Genomic DNA, 24226 nt, shown 5'->3' with positions numbered 1-24226 from the left:
CTCTCCTCCTCGCTCCCACCCCGAGGAACACCGCAGGCAGGGGTATCAGAGAGAGGTGGAAAGAACACCTACACCATCTTCTACTGGAAAAGCCATTCTCTAAACACCTGAGTGCTGTGCTCTCCTACCAATCCTGCTATACAGGAAGAACGCCCAGGAGAACACTCTGTATGTAGGTTTGGGCAGCAGACAAGAGGCAAGGGAAAGCAAGAGCGCAACCTGAACCAGGGAAGAGTTTCCTATCTGCACCTTTTCTCCTGGGACTCAAAGGACAGGAGAATCCAGTCAGGAATCATTTTTTCCTCTCTAGACGAGTCAGCACTTCAGGGAGCAGAGCACAAGCAGGGTCATCAGAAGCATCTTACGGCAATCACTGGTATTTTTTATCCTTGAGTTCGACTTCTGTTTCAGGCAATTCCAAGATCGTTTGCATACGGGCTCTCCCTCCCCTGTTATTCGCCTTGGCTCACAACATCCACGGTTGGCAAGGATCATTCACTGGGATATTTCTTTTCAAATTTGTTTCCAATGCCATGTGTTATTTAAAAGTCCTAGAACAAAAATTCTGCATTTCCAAAAGCAAGGCCCAACTGCTCTCTTGAATCTTTTAACAAACCTCTCTCAGCCATGGCAGCAGGGAATACCGAATGGAAATTGAAATGTAATTCTAAGCAAAATGTCTTAGACAGAGTTTTTGATGCAAGACAACAGGCAAACAACAGTTCTTAACACAATGTCACTTTTCTAACTGTTGAGATTGAAGTCCTTTCAAGGGTCACAGGATTCCAGCAGCCACCAACCTCACATCCTGAGACAGGGTGCAAACCAGCATTTCAGAGGCACAGAACACTCAGATGGTCCTCTCATTTAAAGTAAATAACTGAGAAAGGAAATCTTTAAAGAAGGTGGACAGGTACTAACAGGCTTAACAGAGCTGCTCCTGCTAACAGACACAAGGTGAGAACTCACTGCATTTGTGAAGACCAAGACACTGTTTCTTAAAAATTGGGCTTTCTAAAGCCCAGCAGAAGGGGAAATGCAGAAGAGATCACATGTCTAGTTTACACAGCGAGTCTTTGTATTTTTGAAGGAATTCAGATGCCATAAAGCCATGCTTCTCATTTGCACGTGTCCTGAGGCTGCAGCTTACAAGCATCAAAGGCCAACCTCACCTGATGCTTGCCCGGCTCTATGCCCTCCAAAACAGTCTTCTTTAAGTCCTCCTGCTTGTCCTGCGGAAGGAAAAAGAAGAACTCACGGCTTTTGTTCTATAAATAAATGTCCTTGGTCATGAAGACCTGGATTCAGAACTTAAACGGATTAGATCCATCAGCTGGAAACTCTGTTTTGCTGGAATTAGGCAAGCAAGCACAAAGAGAAGACCAAGCAGTGCAGCTCTCACCAGTGAAGGCTCCTGCCACAAGCCAAAAGAGCACAAAGGCCACACACAGCATCTCACTAAATATAAGATGACTTTTTGTTAACTGTTGGCAGAAGAGCGGATTTTGTTGCACTCCACACCATCCAGAGACTGACACAGAACACCCAAAAGGTGTTAACTACAAAGATCTGCTTCACTTGTCCTACAGCCTTTTGTATCTTGTAAGAGACTGAGGGCCAAATCTAAAAAGACCTGAAAGCCCTTATGGTTCAAGAAACCGCAAGGGAAAGCACGACAGCTTCCCAGATCCTTAACTGTAACAACGCCGCTGTCTCCAGCAGGGCTGCAGTTGAGTCCATAAACTATTTGCTATCTTTGCAGATGTTTCAATGCTGTCTTGTGCACATGGCATCAAATATGCAGTGTGTTGTACGCACAGGAAAATGAGCTTCTCATTAAAGAGTCACGTTAGTGTGAGGGATGTTATCAGCTGGAGGCAAAGCAACGATCCCTGCAATGACAAAAACATCCGTCTGTAAACATATTTTGTCAGAGGTGAAGACTTGAGGCAGTCTGACTGGTCTGCATGTATGTACGCATTTTTTCCCAGCTGGAGCTCTGTGGGTGACAGGTAGCCAGTTCCAGTCTTTTAAGGAAGATCACGTGTGGAATTTTAACAAGAATAAAGAGCTTTGGGGAAAGCTTGACAGTGTAAAATGAGAAGAAAGCAAAGATGAAGCTGCCCTCAGGAGTTCTCATGCATCTCTCACAACATAAAAGCACCCCTAGATCTTGTAGCAGAAAGATGAACTCCATCACTGATCAAATCTCCCGGACAGCAGTGCCTCACTTACAGCTGCCAGGCATCCCAGATTAGAAATGCCCAATTTAAAACTCTTTCCTGTACATCCCAGCTGTGAAAAAAGAGAACTGTCCAAAAGAGAACACTCACTCTTTTGTTTTCAGCTACACTGAAACAGGTTAAGATTCAGCCATGTTGTCAAGAGCAAGAGAGGCTGTTCAGAGAGGAGACTGGAATTGCCAGAGCACAGTGTTTCGCCCAGGTCTGATCCTGCACTAAAAGGGAGCAGGCAGTTCCTGTGGCCCACGCGTGCCTTGCCGCTCTGTGAGAAAGGAAAATGCTAGGAAAGAACAAAGAAGAAAGGGTGGAAAAAAACCCACCCAACAAGAACTCTTACAGGGAAAACAAGTCTCCCCCCACCTCTCACCCTCGAGGTTAGATAAATCCTTGCCACGTAGGTGAATTACTCTATCCCTGCAAGGCTGGTTGGTTTTCCCTGAAGCTACTGAACTATTCCTCTGCTCAGAAAAAAATGCTTTTATTGTATTCCAGCGTTCTAACCTTCAAAATTTTACCCTATTAATCACACTACCCAATGCAGGTGTTTTGTTCCCAGAAAGAAGTTTGTAAACAAAGAAAATATACATTTAGTCCAGTGGAAGGAGCTCAGACCCTGAAAGTCTCGTGTCCTGCAGGCAATAAGGGAGCCAGAACGCAACCAGGGCACAGATGGCATCCCAGACTGCAGCCTTCAGCCATGCCTCAGCTTCAGGCACTCACATGCTTGGCAGAAGCAAGCCTGTTTCCAACTCAATACGTTATCAGGGAAGGTGCAGGCCTGCCAAGTGAGTTTTGCAACAGATTTCGACAAACCAACTTTGTCCCTGTACGGACATGGGAAAGACAGATCTGTTAAAGAGGAGCATCAGAATAACTGGCAACAAGCCAGACTTCATAAACAATTAGTCACAAGGAGGATACAGACTCATCAAAACACGGTACAGGATTGAGCAGCTCTGCAGCAGACACACACAGCTGAGTGTGCACTCTGACACTCAGCATTCCCAGGATTGCTTGCATTTTTTTTTTTGAGGAAAAATTAACTAGAAGCCAAAGAAACTTCATTTCAGTCATCATTCAGTCATTTAGTTCCCCTGGTTCTTATAAAGCCATATTCTTTAATGATTATAACAGAGATCTCCAGATCTTCAGTGGTTCCTGAAATGCATTACAGATTTGACAGCTGGGCCAGAGGACCTGTCCCTGGGAAGCATGAGTTTCCATTCTGCATCACCTTCTTGTGCTGAGCTGTGTGGGCAATAATTGCTCCTAGTGCAGACAAAACTCTGGAGGGACTAAGATCACTTAGATCATGGGATGGTTTGGGTCGGGGACCTTAAAGCCCATCTTGTTCCAATCCCACAGCCATGGACAGGGACACCTCCCACTGGGTCAGGTTGCTCAAAGCCCCATACAAAGTGGCCTTGAGCTCTTCCAAGGATGGAGCATCCACAATTTCTCTGGGCAGCATGTTGCAGTGTCTGACCACTCTCGTCATATAACATGTTCAAACTTTAGCTTAAGGTTCTATCTTGAGATTGACAAGACCTAAACCTGACATGAGCAACATCCAGGAATCAGTATAGTACAGTGAGTTGGGTAACTTCAGCAAAGCTGGAAGCATTCAGTTTTCAAGAAGAAAAACACAGGAAACCCCCTGACAGAACCATCTTCTGCCCTGTGCCGATTCAGCTAACCCAGCACAGAAGAGGCTCCTCTTCACACCTGCAGTCTCAAAGTCTACATCTGGCAACTTCCTGGCAGCTGAAAATAGATCTGAGAAGCCAAGAAAGATTTCAGGTCTTCAGGCAGACTGTATGACATAAAGGCTCTGAACTGGGAAAAAATGGGAGAACTGATCGTAATGGATCTAATGGATCTTGACAGCTAGTTTACTGTTCCTTTAACTCAAGAGCATTTGGGGAAGAAAGATCAGCTTTCTAACCGCAGCGTAGAATCCAGAAGAAGAAAAATCCTCAAAAACTGTGCTCCTCACCTTCCTGGTCTGGAAGAAAATATATGCAGGTGGCTCATAAAACAATAGAGTGTTAACAACAGGACCAGGAAAAAAACTAGTCTTTTACACTGCGCAGCCTCCCTGGCACGGCGCTGGCTCATCCAGAACCACAGCACAGGAGGTCACCAGGGAACATTTCCAACAGGCAGCATGGAAAATGGGACATCAAGCTAATATCTACTTCTCTCTGAGGCTTTGCACTCTTGAGAAGCCCTTTGAGACCTCATCCCGTAACCAGGAATGCACATGTGCTCCCAGTACTGCGGTATGTACACACCACTCTGGGGGTGGCAGTGCAGCCACTGACATTCCGGGCCCAGCGCCGGCACAGCACAGATGGCTCAGTGGGTCCGTTTGTCCCTGCCATCAGAGAACAGCCCTCAGCCTGGGTTTATTTACTGCTAGACACAACTCAGTGTTTGCCTCAGAAAGGACCACTCCACCACACATGGAGATGCCGCACGTCCAGCCCCACAGTGACTGGGCTATCAACCTCAGAAATAGAGAAGGTTTCTGGAAAACAATGGAACATCAGCAAAAGCAATCCCAGGAAAACAGCCTAATCCAGTGGGAGGGGTCCTTGCCCATGGCAGGGGGTTGCTACCTGATGGGCTTTGAGGTCCTTTCCAACCCATATCATTCCATGATTCTATGAAAGACTGAAGTTGCAAGATGAAAAAGGAAAGGAAGAAAAGCAACTGCAGATGGGCTTTCACTTGCTGTGTCTGAACACCAAGAGAGCAGAATTACCCAAACAGATGGAGACAGGCCAAGACGCCTTGGTCCATCCAGTACCCTGCTCCACCATGCTTCTTGGGACACTTCGGTGATATCACGTAACCTCAGTGAACATACTGATGAAAACTAAAACCTAGAAGAACCATCCATGGTGCTGCCAAAGCAGTTTTTCCCTACCCTGGCAGTGAGGCAGACTCTCCAAATACCTTCCTCAGCGCAATCACAGAGATCAGTTCATTTAATGCAGCTTCTAGTGGAGCAAAGCAACCTACAGGTTTGAGGGGGCACTACTCCAAACCCACAAGCAACATTGCACTTCCACATGTAGTTACAACCAGAATTCAGCACTGTTCGATCCACACAGAAGCTCTCCCTTCCACGTTCAATTTTCTTTTGCTCCCTCACTCTATGCTCCTTCCCAACTCCCACTTTGATTTGCAGTGCAAGAAAATGCAGTAAAATAAATTTTCCCTTCAGAAAGACATCAGTTTTTTCTCAGCCATGCTGACCAGAACTGGATCCTAATGGGGCACAAGCACAACACGCTGGAGTTCGGAGAGGAAAGAAGTCAAAATGACATCATTCTAATAATCAGAAGTGATATTTAAGCAGCAACTCTTGAAGGCTTTTAAAAGTTTGTGCACTGCAACTGATATTTTTGTGTCTCAGGCTTTGCCCCTCACTGTGCAACACTGCAGGGACTGTACTTTTATATAATAATAGAATCACAGAATGGTTTGGGTTGGAAGAGACCTCAAAGCCCACCCAGTTCCAACCTCCTGCCATGGGCAAGGACACCTCCCACTGAACCAGGTTGCTCCAAGCCCCATCCAGCCTGGCCTTGAACACCTTCAGGGAAGGACTAGCCACAGCTGCTCTGGGCAACCTAAGCCAGCACCTCCCCACCCTCATCATGAAGAATTTCTTCCTAATGTCTAATCTAAATCTTCCCCCTTCCAATTTAAAGCCATTTCCCCTGGTCCTGTCACTACAGGCCCCTGTAAAAATTCCTTGCTCATCTTTCTTGTAGTCCCATTTTATGTACTGGAAGGCCGCTAATCAAGCACTTAAATACTTTTTTCAATACCTAGTAAGCCCCCAAAAGCTCTCCTGCCTCTCCTGGAGGGCTGGTGCTCCGTTCCCACCCCTGCAGCGAGTGAAGTACAGCAGAAGTGTCAAACAGCCACTCCAGCCACCTCGTCCCACTGACAAAGCCCTCCTCCTCCCTGCGAAGAGTTCACTAAGAACAACTTTGCTGCAGAAGAATTAATAAGGTCTGAAAAGAATTGCATCCTCCAAGAAGAATTTTAGTAATTCACAATTAAAACATTCATTTATTTATAGTTGTAAAGATAAACTTTAGAACTCCTGCATTTCAGACTGAGGTTTCAGTCACTTCATCAGGATGGTGATTTATCAGGGTAACTGATAATCTTTTTTGGTATCCTTATTATTTAAAAGGAAGAAAAACCCTCTAAAGTATCCAATCAAAAACAATAACTCGCTCCCCAAATCAAAAGGCCCCCCCAAAGCAGAGATGTGGGAAAAGAGAGGAGCACCATGGAAGGAGTAACCAAAAGGTGACCAAAGGAACAGTCACAGAATCATAGAATACTTAGGAGTTGGAATGGACCTTAAAGATCATCTAGTTCCAAACCCCTTGCCATGGGCAGGGACATCCCACTATATCAGGTTACCCAAGGCCCCATCCAACCTGGCCTTAAAATCCTCCAGGGATGTGGCATCCACAACTTCTCTTGGCAACCTGTTCTAGTGTCTCACTACTTTCATGGTGAAGAAATTCTTCCCAATGTCTAGTCTAAATCTGCCCCTCTCCAGTTTATACCTGTTCCCCCTTGTCCTATCACCACAAGCCTTTATGAATAGCCTCTCTCCAGCCTTCCTGTAGGCTCCTTTCAGGTACTGGAAGGTCGCTATAAGATCTCCTCGGAGCCTTCTCTTCTCCAGGCTGAAAAAGCCCAATTCTCTCAGCCTGTCCTCATATGGAAGGTGCTCCGGCCCTTGGGTCATCTTTGCAGCCCTCCTCTGGACTTGTTCCAACAGCTCCATCTCCTTCTTATGTTGAGGATTCCAGAACTGGACACAGTACTCCAGATGAGGTCTCACCAGAGAGGAATAGAGGGGCAGAATCACTTCCCTCGACTTGATGGCCACGGTTCTTTTGATGCAGCCCAGGCCTTCTGGGCTGCGAGCGCACACTGTCAGCTCATGTTGAGCTTCTCATTGACCAGCCCCCTCAAGTCTTTCTCTGCAGGGCTGCTCTCAAGCATGTCATCCCCCATCATGTACTGAAAACAGGCACTGTCCCAACCCAGGTGCAGGATCTTGCATTTGGCCCTGTTGAACCTCATGAGGTTCTCACAAGCCTACTTCTCCAGCCTGTCCAGGCCCCTCTGGATGACATCCTGTCCTCCTGGTGTGTCTACTGCATCACTTAGCTTGGTGTCATCTGCAAACTTGCTGAGGGTGCACTCAATCTTGCTGTCAATATCATTGATGAAGATATTAAACAGCACTGGTCCCAGTACAGACCCCTGAGGAACACCACCAGTCACGGATCTCCATCTAGACTTTGAGCCATTGACCACTACTCTCTGAATATGACCATCCAATCAGTTTCTTATCCACTGTGCTGTCCACCCATCAAATCCATATCTCTCCAATTTAGAGAGAAGGATGCTGTGGGGGACTGTGTCTAAGGCTTTGCACAAGTCTAGATAGATCACATCCGTTGCTTTACCTGTGCTCACTGCTGCAGTTACCCCATCATAGAAAGCCATTAAGTTGGTCATACAGGATTTGTCCCTGGTGCAGCCGTGCTGGCTGCCATGAATCACCTCCCTGTCTTCCGTGTGCTTTAGCAAAGCTTCTAGGAGGATCTGCTCTACAATATTCCCAGGCACAGAGGCAAGGCTGACAGGCTGGTAGTTCCTAGGGTCGTCTTTCCTGCCCTCTTTAAAAATGGGCACGTTACCCTTCTTCCAGTCACCAGGGACTTCTCCCGATTTCCATGACTTTGCAAATACCATGGAGAGTGGCTTGGCAACCACACTGGTCAATTCCCTCAGGACTCTGGGCTGCATCTCATCAGGTCCCATAGACTTATAAATGTTCAGGTGCTTCAGGTGGTCACGAACCTGATCCTCCTCTACTGTGGAAGGGGGTTTATTCCCCTGGTCACCATCACCATGTTGTCCCATAACTGAGGAGGGGTGAGCAGTTATCTGTGAAGACTGAGGCAAAAAAGTTGTTAAGTACCTCGGCTTTCTCCTCGTCTGTTGATACGTGATCACCATTTCCAGCCATCAGTGGGAGTACATTCTCTTTGACCTTCCTCTTTTGGTTGGTGTACCTGTAGAAGCCCTTCTTGTTGGTCTTCACTTCCCTTGCCAAGTTCAGCTCCAGCTGCACCTTGGCCTTCCTTACTTCATCCCTACATAACCGGGCAGCATCGCTATACACGTCCCAGGTTACCCTTCCCTGTTTCCACTGCCTGTGTAGTTCCTTCTTCTTCCTTAGTTTAACCAGCAGGTCTCGACTCAGCCATGCCGGTCTCCTCCCTTCCCTGCCTGATTTTCTACATACAGGGACTGAGCGCTCTTGCACTCTATGGAAAGCATCCTTGAATACTTTCCAGGTCTATTCTGCTTCCTTGTCTCAGAGGACCTCATCCCAGGGGATCCTACTGAGTAATTCCTTGAAGAGCTGGAAGTCTGATTTCCTGAAATTTAGGGTCCTGACTACACGCCTCACCTGTCCAATATCCCTCTGGACTTTGAACTCCACCAGTGCATGATCACTGCAGTCCAGGCTGCCTCTGATCCTAATATCACCAATGAGTTCACTTGTATTGGTGACCATCGGGTCCAGTATTGCACTTCCTCGGGTTGGGGTCTGTATCAGCTGGACTAAGAAATTGTCTTCACTGCACTCCAGGAGTCTCCTGGATTGCCTACAGCTACGGTGCTACTTTTTCAGCATATGTCGGGGTGGTTGAATTCCCCAAGTAGGATGAAAGCTTGCGATCATGAAGCATCCTGCAGCTGGAGGAAGAAGACTTTATTGGTCGGTTCCCCTTCATCTGGTGGTCTGTAGTATACAGCAACCACAAGGTTGTCATTGGTTCTTCTGTCCTTAATTTTAACCCACAAGCTCTCAACCTGTTTATGCCTATTCTTCAACAAAAGCTCTTCACAATCTATCCCCTTCCTGATATAGAGGGCAATGCCTCCACCCCTCCTTCCCAGTCTGACCCTTCTAAACAGCCTGTAGAAGTTGATAGCCACAAGCATCCCTGCTCAGGTCTGAGAAGACAAAAGGCTCCTGAAATCCTCTTGGAGACCAACAGGTCAATCACTTTTTCCTGCTTAAACTCCAAACAAACCCAAACATCATGCCCCTGTGGCTGAGGAGGATGCAATTCCAGCTCTCCTGCTGCACAACATGAAAAGAGTGGCAACTATTACGCAAACATCTTGGTTATTCACCACGTTACAGAAGACAACCCCTGTGAAAGCAATGGGATAAATCCAATGGATACAATAAAGAAAAGAGGTCTGGAACAAGGAAAGGAGACCACACTATGGCAGTCATTTAAAAGGCATTGCTTAGCCTGGGGGGTTGTGTGTTGTACTTGGAAGAAATTCAGAGGCGCCTAGCATGCAGAAACCAATACTAAACCAGAGAAACGGTAGCTCTAACAGTAAAACTCTTTAGATTCAGAGCAGTGGAGAAAGTGAATCCTCATCCACAAGAGCGTGGGAATAATAAAGTACCACAACAAATAAAGGCAAGCAGAAACATACCCTGCTAACACTGAAACGTATGGATTATCCTGAAATGCAGATAGTCAACTGCCTCATGCGTAAACTATTGCTAAGGCTTTTCACCTAAAGGACTGAAGATCACCCAAGCAAAATTTTTATTTTTCAGACCAAACAGAATATGCAGACTTGTAAAGAAGTTTCTCTCATGTCTCTTATCACATCCATACCTGGATTTCAATTGCTAAAATTGCCTTTTCCTGCTCCTGTAAGTATTTCAGCTTTAGTGTACAGATCAACACCAAAGCGCTTGCCCCACAAGATGCAGGAGAACTCTTACCAGATCAGCACCAGCCTGAAGCAACACATCTGCAACATCAGTGTGTCCATTTTCACAGGCATAGGTCAGAGCCGTGTCTCCTGTCGCTGTGGTGGCATGAACGTTGGCTCCTACAAACATAATAGTTCTGTGTTATTGGACATCTTGTTAAGTATGGCATCAGAGCAACACAAACATCAAGGAGCATGATCTGTGACAATACGTCCATCCTGCTGACCAGCAGCTCCCACAGCCCAAGAGCATTGCTCTGGGGTGGTGGCAGGAGGAATACTCTGAGGGCATCAGCCAAGGCTAGGAAGGCAGGACTGGCAACATCAGCACTTAAACCTATCTGTCTACTTGCTTATTCCTATGCTCCCTCAACAGCACTGAAGGTTTCAGTTGTTTCAATAAACAGAAGTGAAACTAGACAGTTGGCTGGGCCATCCCTTTGACAAGGAGCCGCATGCCAAGGAAAAGCTGACAAAAGGCACTGAAAAAGGATTAATACTTAAAAAGTCCATCCACTTCTACAAATTTTATTTCTTCCCTGCTCCTTAAAATAACTTGCTTTAAAACAGTTTTGTTGGGAGTGATGTGACCAGCTTCCTATGTGTCAGCTACATGGAAACTGTGCATGGCTCCTACTGCGCAATGCACCTTCCCTCAACCAAAACTGCCAGTGTTTAGTCAGTTTCTCATTGTCCCGCTCTGCTCCACACTGGGGCGGCCCCACCACAGTTATTGTGTGCAGTTTTGGGCGCCACAGTGTTAAAAGGATCTAAAGCTACTGGAGAGTGTCCAGAGGAGGACACAGAGTTGGTGGAGGGTTTAGAGTGGAAGCGTGTGAGGAGAGGCTGAAGTCGCTGGGTCTGTTCAGCCTGGAGGAGAAGAGACTGAGGGGAGACCTCATCACTTGTTACAGCTTCCTCATAAGGGGAGGAGGAGGAGAAGCTTAGCTCTCCTCACTGGTGACCAATGACAGGACCTGAGGAATGGCAGGAAGATGCCAGGGGAGGGTTTAGGTTGAACATTAGGAGAAGGTTCTTCCTCCAGAGGGTGGTGGGGCACTGGAACAGCTTCCCAGGGAAGCAGTCACAGCACCAAGCCTGATTACGTTCCAGAAGCCTTTGGCCAGCACTCTCAGACACATGGAGTGAATGTTGGGGTGTCCTGCGCAGGGACAGGAGTTGGACTCGATGATCCTTGTGGGTCCCTTCCAATTCAGGACATTTTACGATTCTGTGATTCATTTCAAGGAGCAGGATGTATTTACACTCCCTGATGCTAAACCACGGCTCCTCAATTCACATTCTACACTATCAGCAGCAAAGAGCTGGCGCTGGGTGTCCCACACTGGTGTCACCACACAGAGACACAGCTGTCCCTGTTCCTTGGTGCACAGGGAGCACTACTGTCTAGAATTACAAATCCAGACAATTTTATGCTTATTCTTAGTCAAGAGCATACAAATAAATCACCTCCTATAACAAGGAAGGTTTCTATAGCGCAGCTGCTTTTTGGTTATGTATTTAAGCAGTAACACTATACCTCAGTCCCTGCCAACCACAAGCAGACAGTGAGCGTGGAAGGGATGTTTCCTCTCAACTCCCACAAGATTTGATTTTTACAACTCTACCATGTAGCAGTAAAACTTGTTCAGCACAGGAATTCAGCACGTTCCAGAATCTGCCTTGCACACTCTTTCCCAGGACACAACTCCTAGGGTAGCAGTTACTCAGGGAGGCTGCCTGCAGGTCATCAGACTCAGTCAGAGCAGGAGCAGCACATAAAACCAAACATCATTTGTAGTAACATGCTGTCCTAAATGCAGTTACCTGGAAACAATGTTCGTAATGATGGCTGATATTTTTTAGATATGCAACAGAATCCATTGCTCCATGAGGTACTTTCCTCTGTTAATGGTATCACACAATATTAAGGTGTAATGTGCTTTTTCTCCTCATGTAAGGAATGCAGTTTCTTGTTACAACACTGCCACTACCAAGGCCTGGTATCTCCAAATTCATAAGAATATGGAGTATGTAATACTTGTGCACTTGATCATCCTCACTGCACACGTACCTGCTGCCAGCAAGTATTTCACTAACTCAAGATGACCCTCTTGAGCAGCTTCCATCAACGGTGTTGAGCAACCAAGCTCTATATCAGCTCCTGCCTTAATGAGGAAGTCAGCTACTTCAGAAAACCCTCCACAACATGCCAGGGTAAGAGCCGTTTCCTGTGTTTCTTCTGTCTGTGCGTTGATATTTGCCCCTGGGAAACAAAACAGCTGTTATTTAATGGACCAGACACGGGGTAGGAAGGTGAATGCTCACCACCTCTACAGGCACACTGTTTTAGCTTTGATCTGCAGTCACAACGATGAGTGGCAACAGCCATGTGGTACATCAGAGGAACTGGCACAGAATACCTAATGGCAAACAGCCAGCACCACTTTCCTCATAGCCAACATGCCAGTGACCTCACCTTGGGCCAGCAGCAAGGCCACCATCTCTTCATGGCCTTCCCGGGCAGCCTCCATCAGTGGAGTATAACCTTCATCGTTGACTTCCTCCAGGTTGGCTCCCCTTTCGATCAGGAGAGCTGCTAACTCCACGTGTCCACCGCAAGCAGCCAGCGTGAGCGGAGATTCAAAGGAGTCTGCTGGCATGTTTACTTGAGCACCACTGTCCAAGAGCAGGCGTGCCACTTCCACATGTCCATCCTACAGAACAACAAGGACACAAAGATCAGGAACAGCAGAAGTCATTTCATGCTGTAGGTGCAGCCACAATCATACCAAGTCTGAAAATGATCCTAAACAGACAGGGTCTGTTTACTGATGATGGTTCAATCCCTGTCATCATTATGGATTGAACGGACCTTTAAGTCTCTACCTCCATCCAACGTCGGTTTAAAGGCATGAAGAAATAAAGAAACTCCAACATGCATCTAGCTTTTACTTTCTTGGGGGAGCAGGGAAAGAGTTACGGGATAAGACTTTCTCAAACATCCAGCAAAATATCTGGGACATCAAAGCAAGAGAGAGCAAACAAGTAGTGACCAAACCCTACAAGAAGCATCATAAAAAGGACATTTTTCTGTATAGCTGATCCATGGCTTCTACAGACAAAGAAAAGCTCCACCTGGCCATTTCTAGATCCTGAAGAAGACACCTGCAGAGAAACGGAAGTGGGTTATAGTGAAGTAGGTAAGAGAAGGAGGGAAGGAGACTGAAAAGCGCTTTAGGGCAAAGCACTCTTTGCCACAGAGGCCAGAGATTGAGGACAGCCAGAGCAGTCTGTGTGAGCCCTTACAAATCAAAGCATGTAAACACAGCTGCAGCTTCTCCAGAAACCACTGCTGAGCTCCTCAGAGTGACCTGAAACAGACCAAGTACCAAAACTCCAAGTTTCACCTTAGGTGTGGTTTGCAGAGAGCCACAACACATCTGAGAGGGGAAAACCAAGCAATTTGAGCATTTTGAGAGAAGAAATACACACAAGACTTAAGAAACTGGGACTCAAATTTGTAGAATGATTTGGAAAAGAGATCTTGGAAAACTGAACCCAATGATCAAGTACCCCTAATGCAGGGGGAAGGTTCAGTCCATTCAGGGTGCTCAGTGAGGTACAGGTCTGAGGGCCTTACCAGAGGACATACTTGACCTGGCTTCACATACACAATTAACAGGATAACCCATACACACACTGCAACCACATCCCTCTGAAGTCCTTATCAGCACAAGGCTCTCACACAAGGAAGACTTTTCAAGGATACTACTACCATCTCACTATTAGAAGACTTCAATACAGCTCGAGATGTTAGAACCTGACCTTTGCCACTTGCACCATCATCTCACAACTGCACCAGAGGAACACTTGATCCACCAGCTCTTGGAAGACAGTAGGAACATTGCAGCCTCTCTTCTATGGATTATAAGTTACTAGGGGCAAATAAAATTTTCCTCTGTTCACTGTCCTTCCTGTGAAACCGAGGTCCACATTCTTACTTCAAAGGAGTTCCCAGTTTGAGAACAGAGAAAAGGTCACCTAAGGTCTGGACAGAAAAGGCTGTCAATCTGCTTTGACACAACAGCACATTCTTTATTAGATGAAGCACTTGGAAAGTGAAACTTTTCCTCAGTGGGTGCTTTGAAATTATGAGTTGCTTGAGAATTAAGAACTAATCTACTTTTGACCTACCACCTTATTTTCAAAAGAAAAACCTCACAGCACCATTTACAGAGACCTGGGAGAGAGTGTACTGCCCCTACATGCAAACACTTCCCGCAGCAGTAAGACGACAAGTGTAACACATTAGTCATCCAGCACAGGGCACTCCTGGAAGGCTCATCCCGTGACATCTGAGAGACCTTTTTTATAAAGACAAAGGTGGAAAGCTAATGCTTACGCTGCAAAAGAAACTGTGGCTTGGGCAAAATCTGCCACCTTACTGTGCTGCAGATTCGCTACCCCTGCGCGTCACACAGGGAGCATTTCACACACCACATTACACCTCCAAAAACTAGGATAATGTTCCCCTGTGACCAATTAGCTGAGAAGCTGCCCACTTGCAGTAGCTAAATTGAAGGCTTCCTTACGGTAAAAACTAGCACACATTCACTTGCGGACCCAAACCAGCCTGTTAGCAAAGGCTCACTTTACTTCATCATCTTTTTTACTCCTCTCTCACTGAAATGGGAGCTGTACAAATCAAGGCTACTCACCATGCAGGCCTCCATCAGCGCTGTGTGCATCTCATCGGTTTTATGCTCTTGATCAGCTCCAGCTTCCAGCAAAAACCGAACCATATCTAAATGGCCTTTACATGAAACAAACCAAAATAAACAAGTCTTTAATACTGTAAACTTCAATTAGTACAGACAAGACATTTGATGAAATCATTTAGATTTTCATAGCTATTACAAATTTTATGACTTATATTCGCAAACTTGCTCTTGTCAATGTAGTCTAAAAAATACCAGTGCAAACCAAGCAGCCAGGTTTGAGGCAGGTGTTCCCAAACAGTCTGCCCAGCATGGAGATGGATCTCTTCAATTCAAGTTTACACAACAGGAACCTTTCCTCATAAATACGGAATAAGTACAATCTCTTAACTGCCCAGTGACAGATCACTGAAGTGCGCCAAGGCAGCATACAAGTGGAGGAGATGATCTGTCAGAGACAGATCTGTGCGGATCTGAACTACACTTTTTAATGACAGCAGTCACAGCCATATGTCTGAGAAGTACGGCACACATATGTGATCGTATTTCACATGACACTATTTCTAAAAGCTTCTACTGATCTTTACCAATACTTGTTTTCAACTTCATTATGGCTTCTGGCATTTTAGAATGCACCCCTTACAAGCTGTGCACTTCATCTTTTCAGTGAGTACCCTCCTCCAGAACAAGACTGAGTTCTACACTGACTGACAGATTTAAACTGAAGGCCACTCAACCATCTGGCCAAAGATAACACAGGAAAACTCCAGTCAATGAAGATCTTGCATTACATCACTCTTAAGTTTTAGGTCACAAGAAACAAGAAGGCTTGTCTAACAAACACTGGAGTGCTACTACTGAAACATCTCCAAGTAGCTGCTGTGGGCTGCAGGAATCCATGACAAAGTCAGATGTGAATTCTCGGATGGGTTATGTGTGGTATGTATCCTCCAATTCCAACCACAGAGGTAAAACCTGGAGTTACTATGACAATAATCCACTTCCTAATCTTCTATTAGGAGAATAACAACTGTTGGAAACTTCATGGAGGTTTTTGGATGAAAACCTTGGAAGCATAGTGGGTCACAAGTGCACCAAGCTGCTGTACAGAGAAACTTGAAACAGCAAAAGAAATTACATCAACAATCCACAGAAGTTCAAGAGACATAATGATTCATAGGAATTCTCCAAAATTACTCTGAATGAAAAGCATCCAGCAATAATCCTCACATTCTCACACAACAGATATTCCTGGAACACCCATTCTAACATACGCTTTCCTAACAACTAACAGAGATTGTTTTCAGGACTCGCAGATTGCTGGTGAGGCGGATCTGAATGAAATAGAGAACGGGGCAGTGAGGGTCAAGGAGAGCTATGGTCAGGGCACAGGTCTGGATGCAGTCAGTCCCAAGTTTCATTTTCAATATGAATATGTGTCTGTCACATTAAGATAGCCTCAACACTGCCACTCCATGGATGAGCATTTCCTGCCATCGAGTGTCAAACCAAACCCCAGTACTCCACAACTCTTAACAAAACAGTCAGAGATGGCTGGCAGCTCTAGTGAGATGAATCCCAGCTTAAAGAGAACCACAAAGTCAGACAGAGACAATACCTTTATAGCACGCAAGTGTAAGGGCACTTTCTTTGAACTCGTTGGAGTGGGTGTTGATTCCCGCACCATATTCCAGCAATACTCTTGCCACCTCGACGTGCCCTGCACTGGCTGCTTCCATCAAGGGGGTGTGCCCGTTCTCGTTGTGGTCTTCTATGTTAGCACCGGCTTTCAGTAGCACCTTCACTATGTCAACAAAGCCCCCAGCGCAGGCATAAGTGAGCGCTGTGTTCCCTGCAGAGAAGCAGTTTACATGAACACCTTTTCCACCATCCACCCCTCATATAAGAAAAGTAATGAGTTTTTACAGCTCTGAACAAACCTAAGCACATCCCAAGCAGCTGATCACCCCACAGCAATGTTACTGCAGCAAATAATTCCAGGCTGGGTATAAAATCTCAACACAATGAAAGTGAAAGAGTTTTAATACTGAGCCAATATTCCAAATCAGCATTTTTTTTCTTTGATCATCATGCTTCCTACTTCGGGAAGAGATCAAATCCTCACACCAAAGATCAAAGAGGAATTTTCATGCTTACTGTAGAGTTTGGGTGGGAGGAGTGTGGAGTGGTTTTGCCTAAGACTGTACCCTGTAGTCCCCCGAAAAACTTTTACCAGTTGGCTGGAAGTAAAGTCTTAATTTCAGACTCTGGTACTGGAAGTGACAGATGATCATATATGGCACTGCAGGTCGGTTTTTACAGTAAGTTCTGCTCGATATGGTTAAATATCAAGATAAAACCCACATTTTTTTCAAAACTTTTCAAAAATTTGAACAAAGTTTAAATTCTACATTAATATCAGCAGAATCTAGCTGCAGGTTTGCACCCTCCATGAAGTGAGTGAAGCTGTGCTCAAGCATCAGCAATAGATAACAAACAATGCCCAAAGAATTGAACTGAAACAACCGGTCTGGACCAGACATGTCCCACTGCCACATTACTTTTCTCATACAGGTAGAAAAAAATAAAACTCCATGTGTTTTTCTGGTCATCCAACACCAGAATGATTTGTACAGGACCAGTGCCTTCCATTACCATTTATATTAAAAACACTCTTCAATAACAGCCAGGTAAGACTCCAACAAATCCAGCAGGCATAGTTCCTGTCCCATTTTCTTGTGAATGGAACTATCAGGCAGAACCTGATAGTTCAAAACTGCTGCACATCTTATGTGTCAGCCCAATTAACTTCTCTTGCTGCTGCTCCCCAGTTACCTGTTGAAGACTGTGCATTAACATCGGCACAGTGAACGAGGAGAAGTTTAACAATATCCACATAGCCTCCACTGGCAGCTGCCATCAAGGGAGTTATGTCTCCTTTGTTCCCTCGGTCTTCAACGTTTGCATGCATTGCTAGCAGCACCTAAAGAAAAAAGTTCACTTTAATGAATAAATGGGCACACTAACGTGTTGCTCTCAGCTCCATGTGGCTTCTGAGACCAGTTCCCCACCAGCTGTGACATCCCCTTGCAGCAACACACCTCAACAGGGAACACACGGGCACACCCCAGGACTGATTCTCATTCCAACCTGCACTCTGCTCTGTTGCAGGAAACACTGCTCTGCTACTTTTACTGAAATCTGCCAAAATCAGTGTTCTGTAAGGACAGTGACATTTTCAATGCCAGTGAAAATCCCAAGGCAATACCCTAACCAGAATGACAGCAGAGGAACCATGAACTCACAGCAATGCCCACAGCAAACTCCAGGTAAAGCTGACAGGTGAACAGTTTTCTCCCTGTGCTCCTGCCTGGCACCAAAAATGAAGCTGGTCCCTTGGAGAACAATCACCTAAATATCTCTGGAGCAGCATAACTTCTGCCCTTCCGTACACAAGTATAAGAGCCAAAAATTACCAGTAATTAATACACCATTGGTACAGATGTGATTTAAAAAGGGACTGCAAAGCTAAGACATACATTTTTTTAGGTAATCACTTGCAGTGTTTGATTTTGCTGCTGGTTTAGCTCCTCTGACAATGTCTGCTTAGAAGAAAAGCTTGACTGCATCGAGAACAATGCCAGACAAGCAAGTACATCATAAAACACAAGACAAATTCCTCAGACAAGTCTCTTAAACCTGAAAGCACACATGACAGCATTTTCCATTAAAAAAAGATAAACGGTAAGTGGAAGCCTCCAATAAAATGTACTGACTGATACTCTTTAGATTATAAGAAATTATTACTGTCTGAACAGCTAAAATGTTAACCTATCAAAGGAGCTCATTAGACAATGTTTCACAATGGTTTAGTTGACATTATATTTGTTACTTACTTGTGCCAATTCATAATATCCTGCTGAACAGGCCAAGCAGAGGAGACTCTCCCCCTCTTCAGTGTGTTCATTTACACTTCTTCCTTCATCCAACAGCTTCCGGACAGCATTCACATCCCCATCTGAGCATGCCTCCGCCAAACTGCGACTGGAAAATCAGGTACCACAGAATAAGCTCAGAAAAGCTCTGCAATAGATGGGGAGCTTTCCTATGTGAGGAAGAAGTCTTTACTCAAAGACACTTGTCCTAAGCCTCACTAGAAAATACATCTGACATGTCTTCAGGTATATCTACACACACATTATTTCCATCAGTGAAATGGAGATGAAGGCTTTGCTGATGTCTGAATTCCCTCCTGTCCCACCCTCCAGGCAAAAGAAGGCAAAAACAAATCCCCAGTTCTTGGCACCCCAGAGCTCAAGGCTCTCTACTCACAGCTGTAACCAGCAGTATCCTCTGAAGCAGAGAGCAAAGCCACTGCCTCAGGGGCCGGGGTAGCACACTGACCCGAGCCCAAACACGGGCAGCCAAGCTGCAAGTCATTTCAAACCAGAGCACCCATCCTTTACATCTTCCGCACAAACAAAAGTCTACCAGAAAAGACAACTGTGGAAGCACTGGTGAACACCACATATCAGCAAATCCAGTAACACTCAATGCCAATGCAGTTAAGGCTTCCCAGCTGATGAGAATGGTTTATTTAGGAAATACGTGCAAGGACTGACAGTCCCTCGGCCACGAAGAACCACCCTACAGTGAACACATGGGGGCAGGGGGCAGAAGGAATCATAGAATCACCTGGCTGGAAGAGAACTTAGAGATCAAGTCCAACCATACCTGTCCACTACTAAACAATCCCTGAGCACCTCATCTACCCATCTGTTAAACACCTCCAGGGATGGGGACTCCACCACCTCCCTGCACAGCCTCTGCCAGTGCCCAAGAACCCTTTTGGTGAACAAATTTTTCCTAATGTTCAGTCTGAACCTGTTCTTGTGCAGCTTGAGGCCATTCTCTCTCATCTATCACCTGTCACTTCGGAGAAGAGACCAACACCCACCTCACCACAACTTCCTTTCTGGCAGTTGTAGGCAGCGATGAGGTCTCCCCTCGGCCTCCCTTTCTCCAGGCTAAACAACCCCAAGTCCCACAGACACCTCTCATAAGACTTGTTCTCTAGCCCTGTCCCCAGCTCCATTCCCCTTCTGCGGACATGCTCAATGCCTTTCTTGTATTGAGGGGCTCAAAACTGAATCCAGGAGTCAAGATGCAGCCTCATCTTTTAGAGGTGACATAAAAAGAAGAGCCTTTTGTTATCAGCAGTGATTATGTGATGTACTCTTATCACTATCATTATATATATGCATTATTTGCAAGATACAGAAGCTTGTTTCTTAAAACAAACCCCAGTGCACTCAGCACCAGTACCCCTGTACCTCAAATTTCTGCTTTTCTTCAGTGAACTTGTCTGTTACAGAAGAGATGCACTCAATGAAAAAAACCAACATTTGAACACAAAGTTCCATCCAGAAAGCATACAAATTTCAGGACAACCGTATCCTGGGCTGCATAAAAAAAATAGTGTGACCAGCAGGTCAAGGAAGGGGATTCTGCCCCTCTGTTCCACTCTCGTGAGATGCTCCCTGGAGTCCTGTGACCAGTTTTCAAATCTTCAACATAAGGATACGGAACTGTTGGAAAGGGTCCAGAGGAGGCCACAAAGATGTTGTGACACCTGGAGCCTCTCTACTATGAGGACAGACTGAGAGAGTTGAGGTTGCTCAGCCTGAACAAGAGAAGGCCTGGAGAGACCTTAACAAGGGCCTGGAGTGACAGGACAAGGGGGAAATGGCTTTAAATTAGAGAAGGGAAGATTTAGATAAGATGTTAGGAGAGGATGGGGAGGTCCTGGCCCAGGCTGCCCAGAGCAGTGGTGGCTGCCCCAGCCCTGGAGGTGTTCAAGGCCAGGTTGAATGGGACTTGGAGCAACCTAGTTCAATGGAAGGTGTCCCTGCCCATGGCAGGAGGGTGGAAGTGCTTTGAGATCCCTTCCAACCCCAAAAATACCATGATTCTATGAACGGTCACACTATGTTTAGTCCCTACTTGAACAGGAACTCACGTTCCATATACTCCAAAGCAAAATAAACTCTGCCTGTAGCTGCTGGCTTAAAGTTGAGATCTGACCTCAAGAGAACACCCAGGACCTGAGCACTTATATTTGCAGAGTAGTCACTAAGTGTTTTAAAGCAAGATAACTGATGCTTCGGTACCGTTTATTATTTGGCTACCTAGTTGAGGAGCCCCCTAGAGGGCTGCAGGCTGTGATCAGCCCTTCGAGGCAGGAAGGGACGCGAACAGGCAGTCACCCAACCCTGCCCACCCCACCCCACTCCTAAGTGAGCATTTACTGCTTGGGCTCCACGTTTGGCTGCGACTCAGGCACTTTTGTGTACACATAGGCCAGCCCTTTGACATGGGAGCCAACCAACATCATAACCTGTGAGACAAATCCTGGAACAGACCCATTGCTCTCAGATGACTTTAAGCCACCTCATATAACACAGAACTGCTGTGAAACCAAATACAATCTAGAAAAAAGCTATTAAACCAATATCCATAGGTGATTCTTGCTGAGCCAGGCACCTCAAGAGGCCTCCCAGTTTGCTCCCTGCCAGGTTCCCTTCCAGGTATTTCCAAGACATCTTGTAGAAGTGACCAGAACAACACTGAGATGCTCTTCCAACCCAAGTGCAGGATGCTATTGGCCTTTGCTTGAAGTGCATTGCTGACTCACATTCCTTTTCTCGTCCACCACAAAACTCGTGTCTTTGTCTCCAAAGCTGATTTCCAGCCATTCAGTCATAGAATGGCTTTGAGTGGAAAAAAGACATTTAAGATCATTGAAACTAAGCATAGATCCAGCCCTGCTAAGTCCACCACTAGACCACGGCCCCAAGTATGACATCTACTCATCTTTTAAACATCTCCAGGGCTGGTCACTCAACAACTTCCCTGGGCAGCCTCTGCCCGTACTTGATAACCCTTTCATTAAAGAAATTCCTCCTAACATCTACTCTAAATATCCCCTGGTGCATCTTTAGGCCATTTCTCCTTGACCTGTCACTGGCTACCAGGGAGAAAAGACTGACCCCAAACTCACTACAACCTCCTTTTAGGTACTTGTACATCTCCCCTCAGTCTTTTCTCCAGACTAAACAACCCCAGCTACCTCAGCCACTCTTCATAAGACTTGTTGTACAGATCATCCCCCAGCTTTGTTGCTCTTCTGTGGATGCACTCTAGCATCTTGATGTCCTTTTTGTAGTGATGGGCCCAAAACTGAACACAGGATTCGAGCCTCACCAGCACCAAGTACAGGGGAAGGATCACTCTAGTCCAGCCGGCCACACCATGGCTGATCCAAGCCAGGAAGCCATTGGCCTTCTTGGCCAACTGGGCCACTGCTGGCTCATGTTCAGCCAACTATCAATCAACACCCCCAGCTCCTTCTCCTCCAGGCAGCTGCAAGGTGTTATAGTGAAGGACCCAGCACTTGGCCTTGTTGAACCTCATGCAACTGGCCTTGGCCCATGGATCCAGCCTGCCCAGGTCCCTCTGTAGTCTACCCTTAGGCAAATCAATACTTCCTCCCAACTTAGTATCATCTGCAAACTCACTGCGGGTACACTCTATTCCCTTACCTGTGTCATTGATAAAGATATTGAACACAACTGGCCCCAGCACTGAGCCCTGGCGACACTGCCTGTGACCTGCCACCAGCTGGATTGAACTCTATTCCCCACAACTCTCTGGGCCCAGGTATCCAGCCAGTGTTTTACCCAGAGAAGCATAAGCCCACCCAAGCCTTGAGATGCCAGCTTCTCTAGAAGAATGCTGTCGGGGACAGTGTCAAAGGCCTTGCTGAAGTCTAGGTAAACAGCGTCCATAGCCTGTCCATCATCCACTAATTGAGTTACTTGGTCATAGAAGGAGATCAGGTTAGTCAAGCAGGACCTGCCCTTCCTGAACCCATGCTCACTAGGCCCGATTGCTTGGTTGTCCTGCATGTGCCACGTGATGGCACTCAAAGATGATCTGCTCTATAACATTCCCTTGCACAGAGGTCAGACTGACAGGTCTGTAGTTCCCTGGGTCCTCCCCTCCAACCCTTCTAACCCTTCTGTTTGCTAACCCTTCCCTGATTAGCCAGGACTGCTGATAAATGACAGAAAGTGGCTTGATGAGCACCTCCGCCAGCTCCCTCAGGACCCTTGGGTGGATCCCATCTGGCCCACAGACTTGTGTATATCCAGATTATGTAACAGGTCGCTAACCATCTCCTCGTGGATTACAGGAGCTCCACCGTACTTCCCATCCCCATCTTACCTTCTTAGAGGGCTAGGTACTCACAGTACCACCGGTTTTCTTACTAAAGACTGAGGCAAAGCAGGCACTGAGTACCTCAGCCTTTTCCTCATCCCTGGACACTCCTTCCCCTCACATCCAATAAAGGCTGGAGATTCTCCTTGGCCTCCTTTTATTGTCAATGTATTTATACAAACATTTTTATTGTCTTTAACAGCAGCAGCCAGATTAACTTCTGGCTGGGCTTTGGCCTTTCCAGCTTTTTCCCTGCACAGCCTCACAGCAACCTCGCAGTACTCCTGAGTCACCTGCCCCTTCTTCCAAAGACTATAAACTCTCCTCTTTCCCTGAGCTCCACTCAAAGCTCTCTCTTCAACCTGGCTGGTTGTCTTCCCCACCAGGTCTTTTTTCAGAACACTGGGATGCCCTGCTCTTGTGCCATTAAGATTTCCTTCTCGAAGAGCAACCAGCCTTCCTGGACTCCTTTGCTCTTCAGGACTGCCTCCAAAGTAAACAGGCCAAAGCCTCCCTGATGGCAGTTCTGCTGACCCCCTTCCTTACTTCTCCAACAACTGAGAACTCAACCATTTCAGTCCTCCACAACCATACAAATATTCCTCCTCGGGGGCAAGATTCCACATTTTTGTTTGCGGAATTTCCCGAGGTTCCCTGCTAGCCCGTTTCTCCTGCTTGCCAAGGTCCCTCTGAAGGGCAGCACAACCATCTGGTCCATCAACCATTTCTTTCCATTTGGTACCCCCTGCAAACCTGCTGAGGATGTGCTCTGTATCATCACATGGGTCACTGATGGGGACAGTAAACAATACCAGCCCCAAAACCATCCCCTGGAGTTCACCACCAGCAACGTGTCTTCACTTGGACTTGGTGCTGCTAACAGCAGAGCCTCGCAGTTCCAACACTTTCCAGTCCACCTCAACACCTGCCTACCTGGTCTGCACTTCCTCAGCTTGTCCCTCAAGGAGTTGTGGGATGCAGCGTGAGAAGACAAACAGCATCCACTGCTCTCCTCTCACCCACCAACAGAACCATTGTAGAATGCACTCCAGTCAGGACTGATCTCCTCTTTGGAAAATCATGCTGACTGCTTCCCATCACCATTCCGTACTT

At 46.3% G+C, this 24226-nt stretch overlaps 1 protein-coding gene across 16 annotated transcripts in view; it reads right to left on the bottom strand.

Annotated features, from left to right (window-relative positions):
- ANKHD1 (ankyrin repeat and KH domain containing 1) overlaps positions 1-24226 on the bottom strand; it is a 119365-nt gene that overhangs the window by 55648 nt on the left and 39491 nt on the right. For 13 of the 16 annotated variants that reach the window (XM_069869584.1, XM_069869590.1, XM_069869582.1 and 10 more), the window contains 8 exons: positions 18730-18877; positions 17669-17816; positions 16452-16685; positions 14834-14928; positions 12592-12829; positions 12187-12378; positions 10123-10232; positions 1173-1232 (listed from right to left, as the gene is read on the bottom strand). In XM_069869584.1, coding sequence (XP_069725685.1) covers positions 1173-1232; positions 10123-10232; positions 12187-12378; positions 12592-12829; positions 14834-14928; positions 16452-16685; positions 17669-17816; positions 18730-18877 — 1225 coding nt within the window. The remainder of the gene's footprint in view (positions 1-1172; positions 1233-10122; positions 10233-12186; positions 12379-12591; positions 12830-14833; positions 14929-16451; positions 16686-17668; positions 17817-18729; positions 18878-24226) is intronic. The other 3 variants (XM_069869589.1, XM_069869598.1, XM_069869599.1) reach the window with 1 other exon arrangement.

The sequence above is a fragment of the Phaenicophaeus curvirostris genome, chromosome 15 (genome assembly GCF_032191515.1).
Source record: "Phaenicophaeus curvirostris isolate KB17595 chromosome 15, BPBGC_Pcur_1.0, whole genome shotgun sequence".
In the NCBI taxonomy this organism is placed as follows: domain Eukaryota; kingdom Metazoa; phylum Chordata; class Aves; order Cuculiformes; family Cuculidae; genus Phaenicophaeus; species Phaenicophaeus curvirostris.
The sequence above is the reverse complement of the archived record's forward strand: the minus strand, read 5'-3'. Positions and strand labels throughout refer to the sequence as shown.